This window comes from Oncorhynchus nerka, linkage group LG19 (assembly GCF_034236695.1).
Source record: "Oncorhynchus nerka isolate Pitt River linkage group LG19, Oner_Uvic_2.0, whole genome shotgun sequence".
NCBI lineage: Eukaryota > Metazoa > Chordata > Actinopteri > Salmoniformes > Salmonidae > Oncorhynchus > Oncorhynchus nerka.
This window is the reverse complement of record NC_088414.1, coordinates 27,542,389-27,567,773: the sequence shown is the minus strand read 5'-3', so window position 1 is coordinate 27,567,773 and position 25,385 is coordinate 27,542,389. Positions and strand designations below refer to the sequence as shown.

Here is a 25,385-nt window from a genome sequence, read left to right as displayed (position 1 = left end):
AATTTCATTTCATTTGCGATTTTCATGAATAGTTAACGTTGCGTTATGGTAATGAGCTTGAGGCTGTATTCACAATCCGGGATGGCTAGTATCAAGAGGGGAGCATCTTGTTCCTAGACTTGGCGCTTCGGTACCGCTTGCAGTGCGGTAGCAGAGAGAACAGTCTATGACTAGGGAAACCGGAGTCAGACAATTTTTTGGGCCTTCCTCTGACACCGCCTAGTAAATAGGTCCTGGAATAAAGCTAGCTTGGCCCAAGTGATGTACCCATCAGGAAGTCCAGGATCCAGTTGCAGAGGGACGTGTTTAGTCCCAGCATTCTCACATAGGTGTTCCTTTTGTCCAGGTGGGAAAGAGCAGTGTGGACTGCAATAGAGATTGCATGTGCATCTGTGGTGTGGAATGCAAATTGGGTCTAGGGTATCCAGGATGATGCTCTTGATGTCAGCCATGACCAGCCTTTCAAAGCACTTCATGGCTACCGACGTGAGTGCTATGGGGCGGTAATCATTTAGGCAGGTTAACATAGCTTCATTGGGCACAGGGACTATGGTGGTCTGCTTGAAACATGTAGGTATTACAGACTCCATCAGGGAGAGGTTGAAAATGTCAGTGAAGACACTTGCCAGTTCGTCCTCGCATGCTTGGAGTACATGTCCTGGTAATCCGTGTGGCCCAGTGGCTTTGTGAATGTTGACCTGTTTAACTAGTTGCTCCTACCCTCTACTTTTTTGAACATTTTGTTAAAAATCGCGCAACATTTCAGCGCCCTGCTACTCATGCCAGGAATATGGCTAGAATGGAATATGGTTAGAATGTGTGGATAGGAAACCCTCGGACGTTTTTAAAACTGGTTAAATCACGACTGTGGCTATAACATAACGTGCGTTACATCGGAAAGCGCAGGAAAACCTGATCACGGAAAATGGAAATAAATATCCTTGTGCCACTTCCAGCAATTGTTAACAGTGAGCCGAATTAGATAAGACCGAGCATTCAACTCCCACAGCATCCCCATGTTGTCTAGAGTCTTGTGAATTGAATCATCTTTGATTCTTGGTTGAACCGAAACAGGGGCACCACTTACCTCCAGTCTCCGCCCAGATCATTCCGGAAGAGCTCTCTCGTGAAATTTTTTCCAAGACGACAGCTAATGATTTTTACATCGCCTACGGATGATTTTTATCGCTTATTAACGTTTACTAATACCTAAAGTAGCATTACAAACGTATTTCGAAGTGTTTTGTGAAAGTTTATCGTCTACTTTTTGAATTTAAAAAAATGACGTTACGTTGTGAAATCGCTGTTTTTTTCGTTTATCACACAGTCTACATATAACGATATCTTGGCTTTATATGGCCCGATTTAATCGAAATAAAGACCCAATAGTGTTTATGGGACATCTAGGAGTGCCAACAAAGAAGATGGTGAAAGGTAATGACTGTTTTCTATTTTATTGTGCGGTTTGTGTAACACCGAAATGCTAATTATTTTGTTTACGTCCCCTGCTGTGCTTTTGTGTTGTAGTGTATTGGTGCATGCTATCAGATAATAGCTTCTCATGCTGTCGCCGAAAAGCATTTTAAAAATCTGACTTGTTGCCTGGATTCACAACGAGTGTAGCTTTAATTTGATACCCTGCATGTGTATTTTAATGAACTTTTGAGTTTTAACTAATACTATTAGCATTTAGCGTAGTGCATTTGCATTTCCAGAGCTCTAGTTGGGACGCAAGCGTCCCAAGTAGAAGCAAGAGGTTAAAGGTCTTGCTCACATCAGCTACCGAGAGCGTTATCACATAGTCGTCCGGAACAACTGGTGCTCTCATGCATGCTTCAGTGTTGCTTGCCTCGAAGCAAGCATAAAAAGGCATTTACCTCATCTGGTAAGGGTTAGGGTTAGCTGCGTCACAGAGCAGCTCGCAGCTGGATTTCCCTTTGTAGTCCGTAATAGTTTTAAAGCCCTGCCACATCTGACGAGTGTCAAAGCATATTTTGACACTCGTCAGATGTGGCAGGCCGTGAAAACTATTCCTTGCTTTGAGCAATGATTAGTAAGATTATGAACTGAGATCTTAATAAATAAAAACGCACAACATTGTGAAGTTTCACAAGGAGAGCATGTGTTATGCTGTATAATAAACTGCGTGGTTCGAGCCCTGAATGCTGATTGGCTGAAATCCATGGTATATCAGACCATATGCACCATGGGCATGACAAAACATCTATTTATACTATTCTAATTACATGGGTAACCATTTTTAGAAGTAATAATGGTCCCCTTTGTGTCCAGGTACACAGTGTCGTGTCAAAGCCCGTAGCTGCAAAATTTTGTCCATATACACTGCACCACACCCCCTCGGGCCTTATTGCTTAATTATGTTGTATAATAATGTTGCATAATAACCTTCTGGTGAGAAACCATGGAAAGTAAAAACAAACTGTTTTAAGAGAGAATAGGCACTGGTCTGAAGCCGAAAAAGGAAATTCACATCAGCACTACAATGCCGATTCCACCCATGCTCTACCAAGGTTTTCCAGCACACAGCTTTGACCTACTACAGTAATAACTATGTTGGTATTGTACTTCAAACTATGTGTAGGCAGGTTGCTGCAGATTCAAACCATTTCAAATAGCTTAATTCATACACTCCAGAGGTAAAATGGAAAAGTATTTAGACTCCGACTTTGTCACGTTACAGCCTTACAGTTGAAGTCGGAAGTTTACATACACCTTAGCCAAATACGTTAAATTCAGTTTCACAATTCCTGACAATTAATCCTAGTAAAAATTCCATGTCTTAGGTCAGTTTGTAAGTCGCTCTGGATAAGAGCGTCTGCTAAATGACTTAAATGTAAATGAGTTAATGACTCCAACCTAAGTGTATGTAAACTTCCGACTTCAACTTTATTCTAAAATGGATTAAATAAAACTCTGCAATCTAACACACAATAGCCCATAATGACAAAGCAAAAACAGGTTAAGAAATTGTTGCAATTTTTTAAATAAAAAACAGAAACACCTTATCGACATAAGTATTCACACCCTTTGCTATGAGACTTGAAATTGAGTTCAGGTGCATCCTGTTTCTATTGATCATCCTTGAGATGTTTCTACAACTTGGAGTCCAACTGTGGCAAATTCAATTGATTGGACATGATTTGGAAAGCCACACACACCTGTCTATATAAAGGTCCCACAGTTTTCTGAGCAAAAACCAATCCATGAGGTCAAAGGAATTGTCTGTAGAGATCCGAGTCAGAATTGTGTTGAAGCACAGATCTGTGGAAGGGTACCAAAACAATGTCTGCAGCATTGAAGGTCCACAAGAACACTGTGGCCTCCATCATTAAATGTAAGTTTGGAACCACAACCACTCTTCCTAGAGCTGGCCGCATGGCCAAACTGAGCAATCGGGGGAGAAGGGCCTTGGTCAGGGAGGTGACCAAGAACCCAATAGTCACTCCGCCAGAGTTCTTGAGTTCCTCTGTGGAGATGGGAGAACCTTCCAGAAGGACAACCATCTCTGCTGCACTCCACCAAATCAAGCCTTTATGGTAGAGTGGTTAGAAGGAGGCCACTCCTCAGTAAAAGGCACGACAGCCGGTCTGGAGTTTGCTAAAAGGCAAAGATGCTTCAACAAAGTACTGAGTAAAGGGTCTGAAAACGTATGTAAATATGATCTGTTTATTTTTAAGTAATGAGCAAAAATGTGGACATGAGACCAGTGGAAATCTGTCCTTTAGTCTGATGAGTTCTAATTTGAGATTTTTAGTTCCAACAGTGACTTTGAGAGACGCAGAGTAGGTGGACGGATGATCTCTGCATGTGTGGTTCCCACCGTGAAGCATGGAGGTGGTGTGATGGTGCTTTGCCGGTGTCACCGTCTTGATTTATTTAAAATTCAAGGCACATTTAACCAGCATGACTACCACAGCATTCTGCAGCGATACGCCATGCTATCTGGTTTGTGCTTAGTGGTACTTACCATCATTTCTTTCTCAACAGGAAAAGCAAGCCAACAAGTGTTCAGCATATGTGGGAACAGACCGGTTGGAAAATCATTTCAGGTGAAGCTGGTTTAGAGAATGCCAAGAGTTTGCAAAGCTGTCATCAAGGCAAACCATGACTACTATGAAGAATCTCAAATTTAAAATATTTAGATTTGTTTAATACTTTTTTGGTTACTACATGATTCCATATGTGTTATTTCATGGTTATGTCTTCACTATTATTCAACAATGTAGAAAATAGTCAAAAGAAAAATCCTTGAATGATTAGGTGTAAACTTTTGACTGGTACTGTATATATATATATATTTTGGATGTATGTATTTTTAGATATAGGCCTATTGTGAATGTGTATTATTGTTGTGTCGCCATCTTTATTGCACAAAGAAATATAAGCGCAAAGAACATTAAGCTGCATATTATTTTAACAGAGGCAATTAACTGTCTATTGATTAGTAGAGGTCGACCTACTAATCGGAATGGCCGATTAATTAGGGTTGATTTCAAGTGTTCATAACAATCGGAAATCGGTATTTTTGGACGCCGATCAGGACAAAAATATTTTTTTACACCATTATTTAACCTTTTTGGGATAGGGGGCAGCCTTTTCACTTGTGGATGAATAGCGTGCCCAGAGTGAACTGCCTTCTACTCTGTCCCAGATGCTAATATATGCATATTATTATTATTATTTGATAGAAAACATTGAAGTTTCTAAAACAGTTTGAATGATGTCTGAGTATAACAGAACTCATATGGCAGGCGAAAACCTGAGAAAAATCCAACCAGGAAGTGGGACATCTGAGGTTTGTAGTTTTTCAAAGCTTGGCCTACACATTGAGATATGGATGAGGTTGCACTTCCTAGGGCTTCCACTGGAAGGCAACAGTCTTTAGAAACTGGTTTGAGGATTCTACTAAAAAGGAGGGGCTCATAAGAACTCTTTTAGTGAGTGGTCTGGCAGAGAGCCTTGGTCTAATGACGCGCGCTCCCGACAAAGTTACCTCTAGTTCCAATGCTTTTCTGAAGACAAATGAATTCTCTGGTTGGAACATTGATGTTTTATGTTAAAAACATCCTAACGATTGATTCCATACATCGTTTGACATGTTTCTAAAGGACTGTAACGGAACTTTGAGTTTGTCTGGATGAAGTGCCTGTGCCTCATGAAGATTGATTACTGGGCTGAACACGCTAACAAGTGGCTATTTGGACATAAAAGATTAACTTTATGGAACAAATCAGTCATTTATTGTCGACCTGGGATTCCTGGGAGTGGCTTCTGATGAAGATCAAAGGTAAGTGAATATTTATTGTGTTGTTTCTAACTTTGTTGATTCCAAAATGGCGGATATTCCTCTGGCTGTTTTGGGTTCTGAGCGCCTTTCTCAGATTATGCTTTTTTTAGAAATCTGACACAGCTGTTGCATTAAGGAGAATTATCTTTAATTCTGTGAATAACACTTGTATCTTTTATCAATGTTTATTATGAGTATTTCTGCAAAATCACCAGATGTTTTGGAATCAAAATATTACTGCACGTAAGGTGCCAATGTAAACAGATTTTTGGATATAAATATGGACATTATCGAACAAAACATGCATGTATTGTGTAACATGTCCTATGAGTGTCATCTGATTAAGATCAAAGGTTAGTGATTCATTTGATCTATATTTCTGCTTTTTGTGACTCCTATCTTTGGCTGGAAAAATGGCTGTGTTTTTTCGACTTGGCTATGACCGAACAATCATGTGGTGCTTTCGCTGTAAACCTGCAAGGAACCCCTGCGCTAGAAAGGTTGACTAGGCAAGTCAGTTAAGAAAACATTCTTATTTTCAATGAGGGCCTAGTAACAGTGGGATAACTGCCTTGTTCTGTGGCAGAACGACAGATTTTGTACCTTTTCAGCTCGGGATTCAATCTTGCAAACTTATGGTTAACTAGTCCAACCACCTGCCTTACATTGCACTCCACAAGGAGCCTGCCTGTTACGCGAATGCATTAAGAAGCCAAGGTAAATTGCTAGCTAGCATTAAATATAAAAAACAATCAATCATAATCACTAGTTAACTACACATGGTTGATGATATTACTAGTTTATCTGCGTTGCTTATAATTGATGGGGTGCGCATTCGCGAAAAAGGACTGTCGTTGCTCCAACGTGTACCTAACCATAAACATCAATGCCTTTCTTAAAATCAATACACAAGTATATTTTTTAAACCTGCATATTTAGTTAATATTGCCTGCTAACATGAATTTCTTTTAACTAGGGAAATTTGGTCACTTCTCTTGCAACAGAGTCAGGGTATATGCAGCAGTTTGGGCCGCCTGGCTCGTTGCGAACTGTGAAGACTATTTCTTCCTAACAAAGACAGACAAATTTGCCAAATGGGGGATGATTTAACAAAAGCACATTTGCGAAAAAAGCACAATCATTGCACTACTGTACCTAACCATAAACATCAATGCCTTTCTTAAAATCAATACACAAGTATATATCTTTAAACTAGCATATTTAGCTAAATGAAATCCAGATTAACAGGCAATATTAACCAGGTGAAATTGTGCCACTTCTCTTACGTTCATTGCACGTAATTATGACATAACATTGAAGGTTGTGCAATGTAACAGCAATATTTAGACTTAGGGATGCCACCCGTTAGTTTATGACTTCAAGCCTATCAACTCCCGAGATTAGGCTGGTGTAACCGATGTGAAATGGCGAGCTAGTTAGCGGGGTGCGCGCTAATAGCGTTTCAATCGGTGACGTCACTTGCTCTGAGACTTGGAGTAGTTGTTCCAATTGCTCTGCAAGGGCCGCGGCTTTTGTGGAGCGATGGGTAACGATGCTTCGAGGGTGGCTGTTGTCGATGTGTTCCTGGTTCGAGCCCAGGTAGGGGCGAGGAGAGGGACGGAAGCTATACTGTTACACTGGCAATACTAAAGTGCCTATAAGAACATCCAATAGTCAAAGGTATATGAAATACAAATTGTAGAGAGAAATAGTCCTATAATTCCTATAATAACTACAACCTAAAACATCTTACCTGGGAATATTGAAGACTCATGTTAAAAGGTACCACCAGCTTTCATATGTTCTCATGTTCCGAGCAAGGAACTTAAACGTTAGTTTTTTTACATGGCACATATTGCACTTTTACTTTCTCCAACACTGTTTTTGCATTATTTAAACCAAATTGAACATGTTTCATTATTTATTTGAGGCTAAATTGATTTTATTGATGTATTGTTATGGAGCATGCGAATTTCCGCAGTCTTTAAAAAAAAAATTGCGCAACATTTCAGCGCCCTGCTATTCATGCCAGGAATATAGTACGTTCATTTGGTTAGTGTGTGTGGCTAGGAAACAGTCAGACCTTTCCAAAACTGTTTAAATCACGCCTATGCCATTTACAGAACGTGCGTTTCGGTCGAATAGTGCATGAAAATCTGTTCACTGAAAATGTAAAAATATATTATTCCGCGCCTGCAGGCAATTGTTTACAGAGAACAGAATTAAATAGAGCTGAGTTCTCATTGGCTACAGCTTCCCCATGCTGTCTAGAGTTACGTCATTAGTTTCGCAATTGATTCTTGGTCTAACCCAAACAAGGGAACTACTTTCCTACTGGCACCGCCCAGATTTTGGGGCGACCGTTTCGAAACATATTTTTCTCCACGGACAAGGTAACGATTTCACACCGCCTCCTGAGGTATTTTATCGCTTATTAACGTGTACTAATACCTAAAGTTGCATTACAAAAGTATTTCGAAGTGTTTTGTGAAAGTTTATCGTCGACTTTTGGCATTTTAAAAAATGACGTTACGTTATGAAATGCTAATTTTTTCCTCCAATTCCAAGGTATTCCTAGCTCGATATCTAGGCTATATATTGACCGATTTAATCGAAAAAAGACCCTAAATGATGTTTATGGGACATCTAGGAGTGCCAAGAATGAAGCTCGTCAAAGGTAAGGAATGTTTTATATTTTATTTCAGCCTTTTCGTTTGCGAGCGCTAGCGAAAAATCTGTCGTTTTTGTGACGTTGCAGTATGTGAGGCTGCATGGTACAGATAATAGCGTCTCATGCTTTCCCCGAAAAGCATTTTACAAATCTGACTTGGTGGATAGATTCACAACGAGTGTAGCTTTAATTTGGTATATTGGATGTCAATTTTTATGAAATTTTGATTTTTATCATAAACTATGCAAGGTGCACTTGAAATTTCAGAAAATTCAATTCCCACTGGGGAAGCGCTTCCATAACAAGTTAAGTTAAAATAAGTGTTCATCGGTCGACCTCTATTGATTAGCACTGCAATTGATAAAACAGGGACATGTTTGAAAGACAAGTGGTTCTGAGCTTAATTCAATATTACATTAGGTAAAGAAACCAGGAATGCAGACAGGCTCTGAGCTAGTGTGTACAACACACCACCTGCTGTTATGTTGGGTACCTAATGATCAAAATAGGATGTTATGATTTTTAAAAACTCAATGACATGTTTTGCTAAAATAAAGGTTTAAGGAAATACAGGCATGAACCACATTCCTACAAACAAAACAGGTCAATCAAGCCTGATGGTCTTGCAAGTATAAAAGCAAAGCTTGCATTCATTGATTCTTTTAAAAAGCATTAAAAAAGGTAGCATAATGGGATGTCTTACTGTGGTGTGTGAAGAATCCAAAACTCTACCTTGTATGCGGTACAACTCACATTATTGTGGAAGCACCTCCTCTAAGAGTATGAATGAGGCTGTTTGAGAAGGTTTGAACCCTAACAAAACTGCCTACACATAGTTTGAAGCACAACACCAACACAGCTACTGTAGTAGGTCAAAGCTGAGTGGTGGAAAATCTTGGTAGAGCATGGGTGGAATAGGCATTGTGATGCTCATGTGAATTTCCTTTATTTTTCGGCTTCAGACTAATGCATATTCTCACAAACATTTTTTTTGTTTATAAATTATAGAATTCGTAGTTTGTTGTCTGATTAGCTACCAGCTAAGAAACAAAATGACAAACACTTTGAAAACAGCTACTGCAGCATCTATTTTGCTATAAATGTGCTCCTCCTTAACTTCTATTTTTATTCGCAAATGCAAATGAAATGCTTGCATTGTGGAGCCCTGACAACCCACCAATGTGGATGGTGAAAAACATTTTATCCATCAATGTCAAAATCCACCCACATTTGGCAGGTGTTACTTTTAGATCTCTTGCATGTCATCATGGCAAACCTGACATCTTTAAAGACAGTGTACATGTATCAATAGAAAAAGTGCTTTTACACAATGTAGAAACCCAATATTCCACAAACGACTTCGTAATTTCAAAGAAAGGTATTTGTTTAAACATTTTAGCTTTTATAATAAATACATGTCTTTATGTGTTAGTTTAGGGCACAACATGGGCTTCAAAAGTAGCTAGAATTAATATAGGCTGTATCTCAATAAAAAAAAATCTTAATTTCTGGTGCTACTAAATGTTATGTGCTGCTCCTAACCTTTATGTTGGGAACACACTAACACTATTTTTTTAATTTAGAGCCCTGAATTCAATATTTACCTTGAGTGGGCACGTGGTTGGTTTTGGAGGGGTGGGAGATGGGTGCCAAGGGAGCCTCTGGGGCACAGGGGGCAGGGAGAGGGTCTGAGGAGGGAGGGGCCGAGACAGCAGGAGGAGATGGAGTCCTGTACTTGACCACCCCCTCACATGCTGCTTCACACTCATCTAGAGAGAAAGAGGGTGAATGTGCATTCTACGAAAGCAGAGTTATTCTGTTAGTCGTTTACTATAGCCAGGGAAAGTGTCTCACCTCCGTCAGTGTAGTTATCCTTATAGTTGTCCTTGCCTTCCTGACCGTTGTCCTTGACTTCCTGACCGTTCTCATCTTCCTCTAGAGCTTCAAACTCCAGATCCTCTTCAGTGATGGTGCCCTTGGAGCCTTTCTGCTCAGACAAGCATAAGGTTCAGAATAGACATAAGTAGCATGCAAACACACACACGTAGACAAACAGAAATAATGCCTGCCAGCCAACACACACCTTGATGCACATGAAGGCCCCCGAGGAGTCAAAGGTGCCCATCTCTCCATCCTCTTCATCAGTGCACCACTCAGGAAGGCCGTCCCTGTCGTCCTCCCTGCGGGGGCCCTCGCTGTCACGGAAGTCAAACTCAAACTTCCTCCGGCCGCCATGATCACGCCAGCCTGCAGACCGAGGACCCCCATCTGTGTGTGTGATTTTGATTTGAGAAAGAGTGTCCATCAGATATGGAAAACATGCAAAGTATACACAACATTAGTCTTAAGTAGAGGGTGTGTGAGTGGTTAGGTGTGTGTTAGTGTGTACCATCACGGCGGGTTCCTGCAACTCTCCAGGCTGGCTGCTCTCCCCTCCTCCTGCTGCTGCCTCTTCCTCCTCCTCCCGAAGGGTACGCCAGTTACCACTGTCGGCACGCCAGGAGTCCTTCCTGCCAAGAGTTCCCGCCTCCTCAAACCCTGGACGCACTACCTCAGCACGCCTGATTGGCTTCTCAAACTTGGGCCTCTCAGCTCTGACAGAAGGAAAGACGATAAACAACCATCAATATGATCGAATGATAACCATCTGGGGGCGAGGGCAGCATAGTATAGGACAGTGAGCCTACCGGTCATCCCAGCTTTGGCTGCGGAGCATTTCTCGGCCACGACCGAAGCCCACCTCTCCATCATCAGGACCTCCAGGAGCTCTTTGGTAGAATGCACCTTCACCTCTTCCTCTCCCTGCCCAAACAAACATAAGAAATTCCTTCAGGGGCCTACTCAGCCGGTTAATACATTTCCATATGTATAGTTGCACCGTCCTGATCACTCCAGGTGGTGACTAACTGCACCGCTACCTCTGATGCCTCCTCCACGACCCTTGGCCACACCTGCAGGGGCGGCCCCGCCTCCCTTTCCCATCAACCTCAGCACAGCCACACTGTTCACAGACATGGAGAAGTTTCTCTGCAGGACAGAAGGAAGGAAAATGACGTTGACACAGAAAGACATTTTGTCAACATACACTGAAACAGGATCAGCACATCGTGGGTGAAAGTAGCAACTAAGATCTGAGAGTTAATCCTGGCCAAATACTTCAGGGATCAGAGCAGCAAACCTCTAACTCAATAACCACTCCTATATCTCCTGCAGTCTCACCTGCTCCTCCTCAGTTAGAGGCTCCAGTGCCAAAGGCTGCACAGGCTCATCCTGCAGGATAGCAGCAAACTCCTTATCCTGCATGATATCCTCTGGGGGCTGGGAACACAGTTTGGTATACTTCAAACCCACTAGTCATAACCGGCCAGACACCTTTAACACAAACAGCTGTATTGGAATCCTCATTAGAGTGAATCACTCATTACATAAGCTTACTTTGTCATCTTTGATATAAAGTGCTAGCATCTCCTCACGACCATAGCGGTAATCGGCCAGCTTGGACTTTGGCAATGCTGGAGAGGGAGGGGGGGACGTCACACTCCGCCCTCTGGATAGTGCACGGAGCCTGGGGAGAAGAAATCACCATCAGCACAATCCATGCATGCATAAATAACACTTCAAATGCAATCATTATTACTGACATGATAGTACTGGGCCATGTGTAAGACTATATCCATCTATTATCTTCACCTCTAAGTTGGATATGCATCGCCCATTATCTTCCCCTAGACAACTAAGGGCAACAAGCAGGAGCAGAATAAAAACAGTACACAATACAACGCCAATGATTATCTTTTAGTACCATTTTGAGATGAATTATTGGCAATGTAGCAAGAATTTATGTTTGCGGGTGCTCTTATTGAATGATTGGAGTAGGGATAAGGACAGGCCCAACTAAGTGTAAACACCTGCTGATTGAGGCATTTTGAAGGACAACTTGCGACATTCCATTATTTTAAGCTAGCTATATACAAGTTGAAGAATCATCAATAAACACAATGTGGTTCTCTTTTCTTTACATTCTAAAACTGAAATGACCAAGGTCATGCACTCACTCTGAAAACAAGCCAATGGGGAAAGAGAAAATGGAGAAGGATAGAATGCAGTGTGCTGGGAATGGGCCAATGAGGAAACAGAAGAGTTGGTTATGGGCCAGGAATGTAAGCAGGGAGGAAAGAAGAATGAATGAGTTAGAGAAGGAAGAGATGCGTCACCATTCTGGGCCGAAGTTAAGTGTTTCAGCAGTCATACTCCTCTCTTCAACTGGAGCTCAAGGCTTCTGTTGGCACAACAAGGACAACAGTCAAATCGTGTCATGGCACCACATAATCAACCAATCAAATGTCCTCTTTGGGAAGTAATGAATGAAATACTATCTCCTACCACACAGCTCAAACACTTGTACTCAATAACACACATCCACATATAGGACACAACAATATGCCAGGGAAACGTTACAGAGTGAGTGGAGCTCTAACCTTGTCCAGAGGATTGAACCAGTTCGGTCCAGATACGACGAGGGGGTTAAAGGCTATTTGGTTCTTCTCTGTGCAGTGGTTTAGAGTGGGTGTACTTGGGCCAAACAAATCTGTTACACTGAGCAAATAGCTGCAGGGCTCTGGGAAAGGGGTTAGGTGAGGTGACGGAGTGACCAAATGTGACAGCAAGCTCACCAATCAACAAATGAAAACAAAAAACAAAATGTTTACAGACAAATAGCACCAGGAATTACAACATGGGAGTTGATCATAATAATTGACCATGAAGCAAAATTGTGAAGAACAGGAGATCACGGGGAGCGATATGTGTATCTTCTTCACATGCATTTATTATTCTCTCCACTTCTGTCTTCTTACTCCTGCTTGAGTATTTCCATTGGATCTATTGTTCCTCCTTGTAAACACCTGGGGAAATGAGACATTCAATTTAGTTTTCACATGCAAATAATATTTACCACACTAAAGTTGTTATAACTGTTGTTATAAGTGTAACTGTTGTTATAAGTGTTTTCACTTTAGTTGTGCATTGACAGTTCGTATATCTAAGCTGAAGGCCAGCGTAATTTCCGAGCTCTGTTCATAGCTAAACTATTCACAGCCGACTAAGTAGCAACTAGTTAACTGTGCCAACTGAACAATAACGTTAGCTAGCTAGAAGAATGAATGAGTTAGAGAAGGAAGAGATGCGTCACCATTCTGGGCCGAAGTTAAGTGTTTGAGCAACACGCCCCCCCCCCCCCTTCGCTAACTACGTTACCTAGCTAACTTTGCAATTACATAACACGTCATAGCCAACTGGTTTCGATACAAAACATGTTACAATTAAGTTCAAATAGAAATTGGCAAATTTAAAAAACACTCAATGTAACTGTGGTGTTTTCGATTAACCACAAATGGCAAACAATTCGTAGTTAGTATCTGCTGAAGTCAGCTTGGAACATTGAATTAGCCATTTGCACATTCGAACGAATCACTTCAGACAAATACGTGTCCATGAAGAAAACTTGAGTTTCATTTGAAGTTGCGCAAGAACATTTACCTAATTGAACCAGTTTGCTAAAATGAAGTAACGTATTTGCAGCCAGCTAACTAACCTAGCTGAACAACGGAGGTAAATAGCTAACGTTAGATGAGTAACCATGAAAAACAGTGAGCAGCCCTCTACCCGCTCCGACTCGCAACGCGCAGGATACATCTCAACTTTAGGCTGCTGCTTTGGCCTGCACTTCTGCTAGCTAAACGTAGCTAATATGGTTGCACATTGCGCGGATAATGTTACTAGCTCGCTAATTAACAAGCTAGTTAGCTAACCATCTTGACACAATCCATGAGAAATTAGCATTATATTAATCGTAAGCAGTGCAATTTATTATATTGCAGTATAATGTTTGCCTAAATAATTGTGCCAATTTTTACTTACCTTTTGTTGAAAGCTGGTCGCACTAGCTAGCCAGCTAAGTTGCCAGCTAGCCAGCTACAACTTAGCTAGCTGGTAGCTGCAAATTTTGCGAAATTGGAATGTAGCTAACGTTAGTTAAGTCCTCTTTTTAACAACATATGCGTGTATTTCGCAATGACCTGTATATCTCCAGGTTTCTTCCTTGTAACTATATGTTGAATATTTGCTTGAACCACGTTTAATTATAATTTCAATTGACCAACGTTCGCTGAGAATATTTTCATAACTCGCTTTCTCGTCTTGTTTGTGTTTTAGAAAAATGGCCTCTCTCCTTGCATTATTTGACAGCTGTTATTTATTTTTTTTTTTTTACCTCTATCGAGAATTCAGGCGAACTAGTTGTTGGTGCTTTACCGCCACCTCTCTGACTGGAGTGGGACAAACACGCCCCCCACTCTTTCTTTGACACCTTATTATGTTGGGCCTGTATGCATTCCTTCACAAAGGCCCTCGCTTCATATTCGTAGCCAAACCAACTGGCTCCAGGTCATCTATAAGTCTTTGCTAGGTAAAGCCCCACCTTATCTCAGCTCACTGGTCACCATAGCAGCACCCACCGGTAGCACACGCTCCAGCAGGTATATTTCACTGGTCACCCCGAAGCCAATTCCTATTTGGCCGCCTTTCCTTCCAGTTCTCTGCTGCCAATGACTGCAAAAATCACTGAAACTAGAGACTTATATCAATTCAATTCAAGGAGCTTTATTGGCATGGGAAACATGTGTTAACATTGCCAAAGCAAGTGAGGTAGATAATATACAAAAGTGAAATAAACAATAAATACATCAATATATCTCCCTCACTAACTTTAAGAATCAGCTGTCAGAGCAGCTCATAGATCATTGCGCCTGTACATAGCCCATTTGTAATATCCCATCCAACTACCTCATCCCCATATTGTTATTTCTTTTTTTGATCCTTTGCACCCACAGTATCTCTACTTGCACATTCATCTTCTGCACATTTATCACTCCGGTGTTTAATTGCTAAATTGTAATTACTTCGCCACTACAGCCTATTTATTGCCCTTACCTCCCTTATCTTACCTCATTTGCACACACTGTATATATATTTTTTGTATTGTAAATGAGAACTTGATCTCAACTGGCCTACCTGGTTAAATAAAGGTGAAATAAATAAAATAAAATAAACAGAGAGAGAGACTTTCAATTTCAAAGACAAGTAAAACTGACAGCTTCCACTGCACCTCTTCTTGAGCACTTTTCTCCGTGGTTTCTTGCGTCCCTGAGCGAGCTCAGCCGCTGCCCTGGGTGCTAGTTGTGGTGATGGTGGAGGCAGAGGTACAGGAGAACTACTCACCTGAGTGTCGTGAGTGCATGTACATGGGCACAACACCACTGGGACTTAAGGATAAATGTCTGAAGAAGATTTGCCAACGCTACAACGGCAAGCCACCCTGTATGATACCCTTGGCCACATTCCCGTCTACTCAGCCTACACCTTTAAGCACTCTGACGGCACCAAAAAAGGTTAATGTGCCCTAGATGTATGAGCCACAGGTATTTTTACAGACTCCTGTATCTAACAGGATCTCTGCAACCTTGCCTTGTGGTCGTGCCTACAGATGAATGAATCAGTTTCACTGTCATTGGCTAAAGTAACAACTCTATGGCCTTTGTGCAAATATAATGAATAGTGAGAAATATACTGTTGTGTTAAGAATGTGTATCCAAAGAGAGATTCCATGAGGTTCCACTGGCTGTGATTCCTTGAGTACAACTATTCTGCTTTCCTTACTAATCCTCAGCTCTCTATCAGCTCTAAACAGTGTCTGATTTTGGGGAGATGCAGCCCTTTCCTCAAGGCGACCCCCATCGCAGTTTTGAGGATGCTCAGGTGGTGCTGGAAGACTACTCCAACACTGTGAACTTTGAGTGTGGCCACCTGAACCCTGACGAGCACCAGTCTGACCCCAACGACAAGGCAGCCACTTAAACCTTGACCAACGTGATGCCTCAGGTCCGGGAGTTCAACATCGGCCCCTGGAAGACCCACGAGCACACCATCCGCCACCGCCTCAACAACTACTGCCGCCGCACTGCCTTCACGGTAACTGGTGTCACCACCTCCGGGAACATGATCAGTCGCCACAACATTGACCACGTGACTGTCCCCATCTACTTGTGTTCGGGCCCACTGCTGCATCAACTACGACCGCAACGCGCCCTTTGAGGAGCACTCCAAGTTCCCAGCCTATGCGGCCCACGGATTCAATGAGAAAGAGAGGCCTGAGGTGGTGGAGATATCTGTTCAGCAGCTGGATAACTTCCTCAAGAGTGTCACCTTTGTTGACAATACCTTTCAGATCTTCTATGATAACTGTGTGCCACCCGATAATGGCCTGGACATGCCTTGACACTATACTTAGAATTATGTGTTGTGTGATTTACTTGACCTGTAATGTAATGTAATGAAAAAGGAGGTAAATCTGATGTTGTCTTTCCTAAATACTTGCGGTTCGCTTCCTCCATTTATTTTCTCTCAGAACATGTACAGTATATCATGATCTCTCGCCTCATATATCGAATGTATAGCCTCACTCGCTCACTCACTCACTCACTCACTCACTCACTCACTCACTCACTCACTCACTCACTCACTCACTCACACATTCTCCTTTGTCTCTGATACCAGTCTATACCATGGAAGTTCTTGTGTGCGTTATCTGTCTGTGGTTTTGTGCTAACCTACTATTATCACTGCCTTGCCACTGAAACTCACCTGATGCTGAAGGCCATTTGTTCTCCACAAAGAGAGATTAGAGAGCAGGTTTTACATTTTACAGCATTTTAAGCATAAGTGGAGAGAGGAAAGACTGAGATGACAAGACAAAAAAGAGGGTTGATGGCAGAATGCTTTGCACAGGAGGGTTCCACACAGCTCACTGTAATTGGTCCTCTCAGTAGATTGTAGTGTTCCATGAGAGTGGTCTTATGATAGGTGACAGCCAATTCAAGGCCTGTCATACTCTGATTAGACAATCCAAGGAATTGAATGAAAGGCAGCATTCAAGAATATGTGAAAATGTGATATACTGACTAGAACGTGACGTAATCTTATAGCTTATAAAGTACCACAGTGTGAGTCATAATACCCATAAAACTTAGCGGTCAAACACGGAAATGATTCCAATAACTTTTACATCATTAATGTTTTCCATATGGGATTTTCGAAACACTTAAAATAAGGGTGTGTTTCGTGTTGGTTTACCCTGGTGTGACATTTTGATAACAGTGTATATCCCTCTCGGACAAGATGATTTTTATCGATATATTTGCTTGTATTTATCCCCCCAAATAGAATGACAAATGCCGTGATGATCTGGACTGCCGAATCGAGGAAAAGGTAATAATCTCTGGATTAACTAGCTAACTTTAGTAATGAATAATTGTCTAAATTTGTTTAAATTGATCATTTTGTATTTGTATTTATTATGGATCCCCATTAGCCATACTCTAAATACTCTTCCTGGGGTCCGGTAAAATTAAGGCATTTATACCATTTTTAAAGCATTACAATACATTCATAACAGATTTCACAACACACTAAATGTGAACTGTCTTCGGCAAGTTTTACATTTACACAATACCTGTTAGCATAGGTGTCAGCTAGAGATGACGTGCAGGAGTTTGCAGGGATTTGTAGTCCTGCATGATGTCTACTTTGATGCTAACTATAATTTTAGAATTTGAGAGCAAATAGAGCTGAATTATATTGATAAAAGTAATCTTGTCCGAGAGAGATTTACATGGTTAACAAAATGTCACACCAGGGAAAGTCAACATGAAACACAGGCCTTGATTGAAGTCGTTCTAAAATCCCCTATGGGAAAAATTTTAGGGGAAAAAAACGATTGGAACTATTTCAGCGTTTGACCGCTAGGTTTTATGTGTATTATGACATGTCCACCAGTGGCGGTCGGTGCTGTTTAAGATTTTATTTCATGAGGATGGCCTTGTTTTTATTACAGTATATTGGATGACTGTAATTCGTACTCGATTCACCCAGTTCAATGTCACATCGATAGGTTTAGGCTACTACATGACACTCAAATTTTCCCTATAGCCATCATTAGGTTGCTACAACCTAGCCTGTGAATGAAAGTTTACAATATAGGTGCACAGGTCGAGAGAAATTTGAGTAATCAAGGTGACAGACAGTGAGCGTCACATTCAATACCACCTTTCACACTATTGCCTGCATCTAGCTAATCTAGGTTTTAATCATTAGTTTAACAGTTGCAAACGAGGGTTTCTGTTGGACATATTCAGATATGTTTATCCCCGTTTTGTCCCGTTTGCTTCCGTTTAGAACGTTTCTCAACAGAATCGGCGGAATAATACACCCCGGATCCCATGCAAACACAGTTCACTTTCATAGCAGCCACATACAAACAGCATGATCACTTTGATTGTTGTAGCTATATTTCCTTCTCGCATCTACACACTCTCCTCCTCTCAACGTTTCCCTTCGGTTGTGGACTTCAGTACATAACATATCAGCTGTTTGTGACCAGTTGAAAAAACCTTTCCAAGTGAAACCTTCATATCATATCTGCTAACTGCTGCACACAGCCTATATAAATATAGCTAGGGCTCTCTCTCTTGCTTCTCCTTCATTTTTGAAGAAATCAATTTGTTCAAAACTGTTCAATTATTCTCTTCCGCTCTCTTTGAGTCAAATACTCACCACTTTTATGCACTGCAGTGGTAACTATCTGTAGCTTATGCTTTAATTACTAGATTCATACTCTGATCATTTGATTGGGTGCACAACATGTCAGTTCAGGCTGCAAGAGCTCTGATAGGTTTGAGGATGTCCTCCCGAAGTTGTCATAATACTGTGTAAGTCTATGGAAGCGGTGACAACCATGAGCCTCCTATCTTTTGCATTGAAGTTCGATGTACCCAGAGGAGGATGGAAACTAGCTGTCCTCTGGCTACACCATGGTGCTACCCTACAAAGTGCTATTGAGACTACTGTAGACCTTCATTGCAAAACAATGTGTTTCAATAAACTATTTGGTGGCGTGAATATATTGAGTATAGTTTTAACTTTTTGAATGTTTCACTATTGTTATGAAATTCACTTGGCATCCACTTTGGGGCTCTATTCACACTGGCATCCACTTTGGGGCTCTATAGCCTCCCCAGTGAGTGTACTACCTCCTCTGCTAAGACAACACTGAGCTCACTAAGCTGGGACTGAACAGGCTGCCACCAGGTGCTGAGGATAGGCAACAACACATCTGCCACGCTGACCCTCAAAATGGGGGGCCCAAAATAGTCCCCTCGTGTACTCCCTGTTCACCCACAACTGCGTGGTCGCTCACAACTCCAACACCATCATTAAGTTTGCAGACGACACGACGGTGGTGGACCTGTTTACTGACGACGATGAGATAGCCTATAGGGAGGAGGTCAGTAACCTTTTTGCTTTAACTCTTTTGACTCATCAAATAAGCTGCTGCTATTGTTTATTATCTATCCTGTTGCCTACTCACTTTATCCCTACCTATATGTACATATCTACCTCAATTACCTCATATCCCTGCACATCTACTCAGTACTGGTACCCCATGTACATAGCCAGGTTATCATTACTCATTGTGTATTTATTTTTCTTTCTCTCTGCATTGTTGAGAAGGGCCCGTAAGTAAGCGTTTCACTGTTAGTCTACACCTGTTGTTTATGAAGCATGTGACAAATACAATTTTATTTTATTTTATTTAACAAGGTCTTTATGGCCTTTATGCTTGGTCAAGTCCTGCTGAGGCTGTTCCTCTTAAAGTTCCCCCTAAATTGCTAGATTGATGGTAGTAATGGGGATAGTCACTCAGGCTGACATATATTACTGTGTCCTTGTCTGCGTTGGGCTTTGTGCGTGGGTTGCTTCTCTGCTAGAGGTTAAAGTGACCTGGCCTCCTTGTATGTTAGGGTACTACTGCTATATTCTATTATTCCTTCACCACGTATGTTCTTATATTTTCAGCTGTAAAAGTTACAGTAAATTCACATAAGGCTTTGCTGATTGGACAATATGGAACAGACCAACGCCTATTCTTGTTATTCACTCACAACACAAATTGGTTGGATAGCAGATCCCTCTGTCACATTATTTGACTCACTTTGCATATCTGGTCTGTGGTGTTTAAATTCTAACTCTACACCTTGTCTTTCACTTCACTCTCCTGCAGTTGTTCTGGTAAGAGCCATGCAATTCTCTCCGGGCTGTTTGGTGTTGGTGTTCTCCCTTTTCCATAGTGCACCTAGAGCTCCGGCCACTGTGGTTGAGGACTTCAACCATGTAGAACGATGCAAGGATTCCTTATACATGGGAACCCCACCACGGGGAATCATTGATGCCAAACTGAAGAAGATCTGTCAGCGCTATGCAGACAAGCCACGCTTCGTGACCCTGTACGACCCTCAGAAACGAATCCCTGTCTACTCAGCCTACTCCTTCAAGAAGACAGAGGGAGACCGGCGCGTGGACTACCCCTGGATGTATGAGCCACAGGTCAGTCAAATGCATTTTTGCTGTTGTTGTGAGTCTACTCCTTAAATGTTATGTTATACGTGTTTTCTATCTGAAAATGATGGTCATGTTAAGTCCCTATTTTGCAGTGACAGGAGTTGAAATGTTATAGCTGTTAACTGGTTTATCATAACCCTTCATTGAACAGTGTATAGCTTCTTTCCCTTTGTTACTATGTAGTCTACAATCGTGTGATTGATATGCTAATCCTTCTCCCCTCTCTCTCCAGCTGGCAGAGGTTGATGGCAATGGAAACATGCTACCCTTCCCTACCGGCTACCTGCACATGAAGTTTGAGGACAGCCAAGCAGTGCTGGATGACTACTCTGACGTAGTACTGTATGAACGTGGCCACCTGAACCCAGACCAGCACCAGTCTGACCCTCATGACCGTGCCTCCACTTACACCCTGACCAACGTGGTGCCAGAGATCAGAGAGTTCAACATTGGGCCGTGGCGTGAGCACGAGGAGCGTATCCGTGTCCGCCTCAACAACTACTGTCGTGGCACCGCCTTCATTGTCACAGGGGTGACCACTACAGGTCACATGATTCGCCGGAACAACCAGGACCGTGTGGCCATCCCTGAGGACGTGTGGACTGCCTACTGCTGCACTGACTACGACCGCAACGCCCCCCACGATGTCCGCATCCGCTTCCCCTCCCAGGCTGCCCTGGCCAAGAACGCCAAGGAGGGCAACACGGTCCACGAGATAACTGTCCAGGACTTGGAGAACTTCCTGAAGACCCGGATGGACGTGGACCAGAACCTGCAGCTCTTCTATGACAACTGCATCTCCCCCTCTCCTCTCCCTCTGTACCTCCACCACACCATCTAAATGCTCCCCAGCAGCTACACACCTACTCTGTGTGCTCTGTGTATCTCAAATGTGTATGCTCAGTGCACTAGTAGTTTTTATAATGATTAAATATGATGTACACTGGCAGTTTGTTAAACGTTTTGTACTTGTAACAGAACATTCATAGCATTTGGTCATGCTTTGGATATGCTTTTATTATCTAAGATCTGCTTTGCAAATGACTTCTGTTGTAGTGTAGGGTAATTGTCCTTCCAAATGACTTCTGTTGTAGTGTAGGGTAATTGTCCTTCCAAATGACTTCTGTTGTAGTGTAGGGTAATTGTCCTTCCAAATGACTTCTGTTGTAGTGTAGGGTAATTGTCCCTCTATTTTCTGTATTTCTAGCACTCTTTTTAACTGCAATTGGCTTTGCCGCTATCTGTCCCCTTATCAAACAGCTCAGTGGCATTCAAATACAATGGTGTAGTGTGTCAACCATTCATGGAAAGGTGTTATCTGCGCATAGTTGGAAAGTAGTTGTAAAATGGACTATACCATCAAAGGCTGTAAAGAGTGTATCTTCTTTGAATAAAACAAATTAGTTCTCTGACTTCCAGGTGTCATGTTTTACTGTTTCAACCAGTCACACAGAATGCTACGGTATAAAACCAACACTTCGGGTCACAATTATGAAAAACTGTATTATTACAGTTATGAACACATCTTTTCATACATGTTTTGGGTTTAAGGTCCCCATTCTCCAATCATAGTAGCTTTAATGATGGTTATTACTGTGTTATTATGTATAACCTGATCAGGTTAGTGATAGTTAGCGTTAGAGTACAGGAACATTATGTATCAGGTCGTATGTTCTCCCTTTACTCTATGAACTAATCCAAAACCACTGTTTCCAAAGAGAAGGTCCTGCACACTTTTAGGACAGTTTTTTTTCCTTACCATGTGACACGGCTCTAATTTATGCCTCATAATTCATTTACCTCTCAGATTATTCTGATTGACACATTAAAAATCGTCCTCCAAAATGTGCCCATAGCTCAGCCAGCCCGACCATCTGCTCAGAACATGTTGAGCTGTGTGGTCATTAAACTAAGTGTTTGTGCGCATGGGTGAATTTGAATGAATGGTGTCTGAGCGGATGCAGTATAGACATTTTTACATGAACTTTCTCGTAAACTATAGCCGCTCATATCCTCTATTACTTTTATTACTTGGTTCTTTTTTACTTGACTTGACTTTTATTGTTATTGATTAATGTACTGCATTGTTGAGGGAGCTAGCACATAATAATTTCGATGCACCTTTTATACCTGCTGTAAACTGTGTATTTGACTAATACAATTTGATTGAATTTGATGATGAAAAAGGCCTCTCCTTATTAGGCGCCTACAGTTCTCAGTGCTTTTGAGCATGTGACTCGTATAAGTTTCCCCACTGGATGTGGGAATGGTTAGAACTGGGAGCATCAGGCTTACAGGTGTGTCCAGCCAATCCTATAACATTGCTTTGCATGGGAAAGAGCCATTAATAAGTTTAGTGAAAGTAATGCTAACACTGACAGACTGCTAAATGCTGATGAGACTGACAGACTGCAGAATCAGTAACAGAGGAGTGTGAAGGTATCAGAGCAGTATTAAATACAGGGATATTTCTTTAGAGCATGAGGTCTACTTGGCAGCAGTCTTGGTATGCTGTTCTGAGTATGTTCCTGTGGGTGCCCTGGGCCTGGTGTGGCGTGGTGGAGGACTTTGACCATGTGGAGCACTGTAAGGACTATATTTACATGGGCATACCACCACGGGGCTACCTGGCGGGCAGCAACCTGAAGAAGATCTGCCAGATCCTGGAGGACAACCCCCGATTCGTCACCCTCTATGACCCCCGCAGGCACATGCCCCTCTACTCTGCATACACCTTCAAACGGTCTGACGGGGAGAAGAGCATGGACCAGCCCTGGATGTACGAACCACAGGTGAGTTGAGGTCTGAGGACAGAGGGAAGGTAAGGGAAGTTAATCATTGTAACAACTGTGTTTTTTTCCCAGTGTGAGAATTCCCATGTCTGTAACTACAATTACCGTCTCATATGAAGGAGACTATTATGGTACCTTAGATATGGACTTGAACGATATTCAAAAACTAAAGCTCACTGTCTTGATCAGAGAATGAGTGAGCCTTTGTTTTTCGCACACACCCTCTATCTTCCTTTAGTAATAGCATGAATTATCGCAATAAATATAGAGCTCTTTAATTTCACCTAATCACAAAAGTAGGTTAGAATTTAAAGATAATCTCTCTCTCTCTTTCTAGCTGGCCTCCAGTAAATCCAGCAGTAATATGGAGGTCTACCCACAGTCGGCTCAGATGCACATGCGTCTCATGGACAGTCAGGCGGTGCTGGAGGACTTTACAGACGTGCCCCAGTATGTGCGTGGCCAACTGAACCCAGACCAGCACCAGTTGGAGCCCCTCGACAAGGCAGCCACCTACACCCTGTCCAACGTGGTGCCTCAGATCAGAGAGTTCAACATTGGCCCCTGGGCCCAGCATGAGGACCGTATCAGACAACGCCTCAACAACTACTGCCGCGGCAATGCCTATGTCATCACGGGAGTTACCTCGGCCGGGAACATGATTCGGCGAGACAACCAGGACCGTGTGGGCATCCCAGAGTACATGTGGACGGCCTACTGCTGTCCAGACTACGACCACAATGCCCCCTACCTAGAGCGCTACCACTTTCCTGTGTTTGGGGCCTATGGTCTGAATAATAGGGTCAACAATGCTGTGGTGGAGGTGCCTATCAAGACACTAGAGACGTTTCTGAAGGGACGGTTGGACGTGGACAAGAACTACCAGATCTTCTACAATGACTGTGTGCCTGATGACATGTAGCCATACTAGAAAAACTAAAAGTTTTGTCTATAGCTTTAATGGTGACGAACATAAAAGCAAGGTTTTAGTATTGTGGGATCAAATGGTACATGGTGTGGATGTATTTATTCATACGTACACCAGAGGGAGCTTCTGTCAAACTTCTACATTTACATTGTAGTTACTGGCCCAATGCTCATAACCACTAGGCTACCTGCCATCCACTATATCTGGGGGGGGAAAAAAACTTGACCTGCATTTTGTCTACTTTGAAGCAATATTTTACTGTCAATAAATGCAAGTAAACTGACACAACTATGTAACTTCATTCACTTTAGGACCCAAACCACGAATGTAGGTCAGTGGACAGGAATGGGTTTTAAATGCATCCCATTGGCAGCATTGACCGGACAAAAGGATTTTAGATGCTTCTCATTTTTTTAGTTGCTAAGTGGTTCGTATTTGGTTCCTCTGTCCTTATTGGCACATGCAATCTTTTTGCGTCTGAAAAAATCCCTAAAGCTATTTGAATAGGTCTGTATTTTTTACAACTGCAGGTCAACCCCAAACAATAAATGGACATATGCTACACCTATAGACAATTTTCACTCCTAGATTAGGGGAGTGTGGTATATTGAGCTTTTTTTTTACATTCAGCATCACTACATCAAGGGAAATATAGTATTATTTCTAACAAATATATCTACATATATTTCAGGATGAGTATCCCTGGAAATAATCAGAATTCATGTAAACATAACAGTTTTGAAAACATACCGTGCCACAAAAAAGCATAGGGACAGGGTAAATTAAGCCACCTTGGGGTAAGTTGGTGATGGTGTCCTGTGTCGGTGGGCGATGGTAGGTCAAAGTTTAATTCATGGAATGGGGGTGTGGTATATTGCATATCTTAAATGTATGCGTCACACCCTGGCAGGGAGGGGCTGTGACTAAAATGGCTCAATTACCAGACTATGCCAGTTTCTGTTTAATACAGGGAACACTTCAACCAGTGAAATGCTGCGTTCAAAACAACTGAGAACTCGTAACTTGTAACTGGGAAATCTTTCCGACTTCAGTGTGTTCAAGACAACTGGGAACTCGAAGAAGAAAAAAAACAAGCTCCGACTGGGAAAATGTGTTTTTAACGGACATCCAACTCAAAATTCCAAGTCGGGAACTCGGGCCTCTTTCTAGAGC

The 25,385-nt window shown here is 42.0% G+C and overlaps 3 protein-coding genes and 1 pseudogene across 3 annotated transcripts in view; 3 read left to right on the top strand and 1 right to left on the bottom strand.

Annotated features, from left to right (window-relative positions):
* Nucleotides 1-14,211, bottom strand: part of LOC115117704 (GRB10-interacting GYF protein 1-like) — a 38,079-nt gene extending 23,868 nt beyond the window's left edge. The window contains 12 exon segments of the mRNA XM_065004827.1: nucleotides 9,584-9,748; nucleotides 9,834-9,966; nucleotides 10,063-10,247; nucleotides 10,369-10,413; nucleotides 10,416-10,573; nucleotides 10,667-10,781; nucleotides 10,898-11,006; nucleotides 11,199-11,297; nucleotides 11,415-11,544; nucleotides 12,194-12,258; nucleotides 12,458-12,883; nucleotides 13,899-14,211. Coding sequence (XP_064860899.1) covers nucleotides 9,584-9,748; nucleotides 9,834-9,966; nucleotides 10,063-10,247; nucleotides 10,369-10,413; nucleotides 10,416-10,573; nucleotides 10,667-10,781; nucleotides 10,898-11,006; nucleotides 11,199-11,297; nucleotides 11,415-11,544; nucleotides 12,194-12,228 — 1,174 coding nt within the window. The 5' untranslated portion in view covers nucleotides 12,229-12,258; nucleotides 12,458-12,883; nucleotides 13,899-14,211.
* A 1,012-nt stretch (nucleotides 14,212-15,223) lies between these two features.
* LOC115117703 (endonuclease domain-containing 1 protein-like) lies at nucleotides 15,224-16,314 on the top strand (annotated as a pseudogene).
* Nucleotides 16,315-20,129: 3,815 nt separating this feature from the next.
* LOC115117701 (endonuclease domain-containing 1 protein) lies at nucleotides 20,130-21,904 on the top strand. Its single transcript, XM_029646194.2, has 2 exons — nucleotides 20,130-20,477; nucleotides 20,725-21,904. The coding sequence occupies exons 1-2, from the start codon at nucleotides 20,172-20,174 to the stop codon at nucleotides 21,331-21,333; spliced, it is 915 nt and encodes a 304-aa protein (XP_029502054.1). The 5' UTR covers nucleotides 20,130-20,171; the 3' UTR covers nucleotides 21,334-21,904.
* Nucleotides 21,905-22,774: 870 nt separating this feature from the next.
* On the top strand, nucleotides 22,775-24,419 carry LOC115117705 (endonuclease domain-containing 1 protein-like). The gene is made up of 2 exons (XM_029646195.2): nucleotides 22,775-23,284; nucleotides 23,622-24,419. Exons 1-2 carry the CDS (start codon nucleotides 22,973-22,975, stop codon nucleotides 24,204-24,206), a joined length of 897 nt encoding a protein of 298 aa, XP_029502055.1. The 5' UTR covers nucleotides 22,775-22,972; the 3' UTR covers nucleotides 24,207-24,419.
* The last annotated feature ends 966 nt before the right edge of the window (nucleotides 24,420-25,385 follow it).

Excerpts from the sequence above, each read along its gene's own strand:
- LOC115117701 (XM_029646194.2), top strand. The coding sequence starts at position 20,172 with ATGCAATTCTCTCCGGGCTGTTTGGTGTTGGTGTTCTCCCTTTTCCAT. Across the intron at positions 20,478-20,724 it reads CCTGGATGTATGAGCCACAG|CTGGCAGAGGTTGATGGCAA; the intron begins GTCAGTCAAATG and ends CTCTCTCTCCAG.
- LOC115117705 (XM_029646195.2), top strand. The coding sequence starts at position 22,973 with ATGAGGTCTACTTGGCAGCAGTCTTGGTATGCTGTTCTGAGTATGTTC. Across the intron at positions 23,285-23,621 it reads CCTGGATGTACGAACCACAG|CTGGCCTCCAGTAAATCCAG; the intron begins GTGAGTTGAGGT and ends CTCTCTTTCTAG.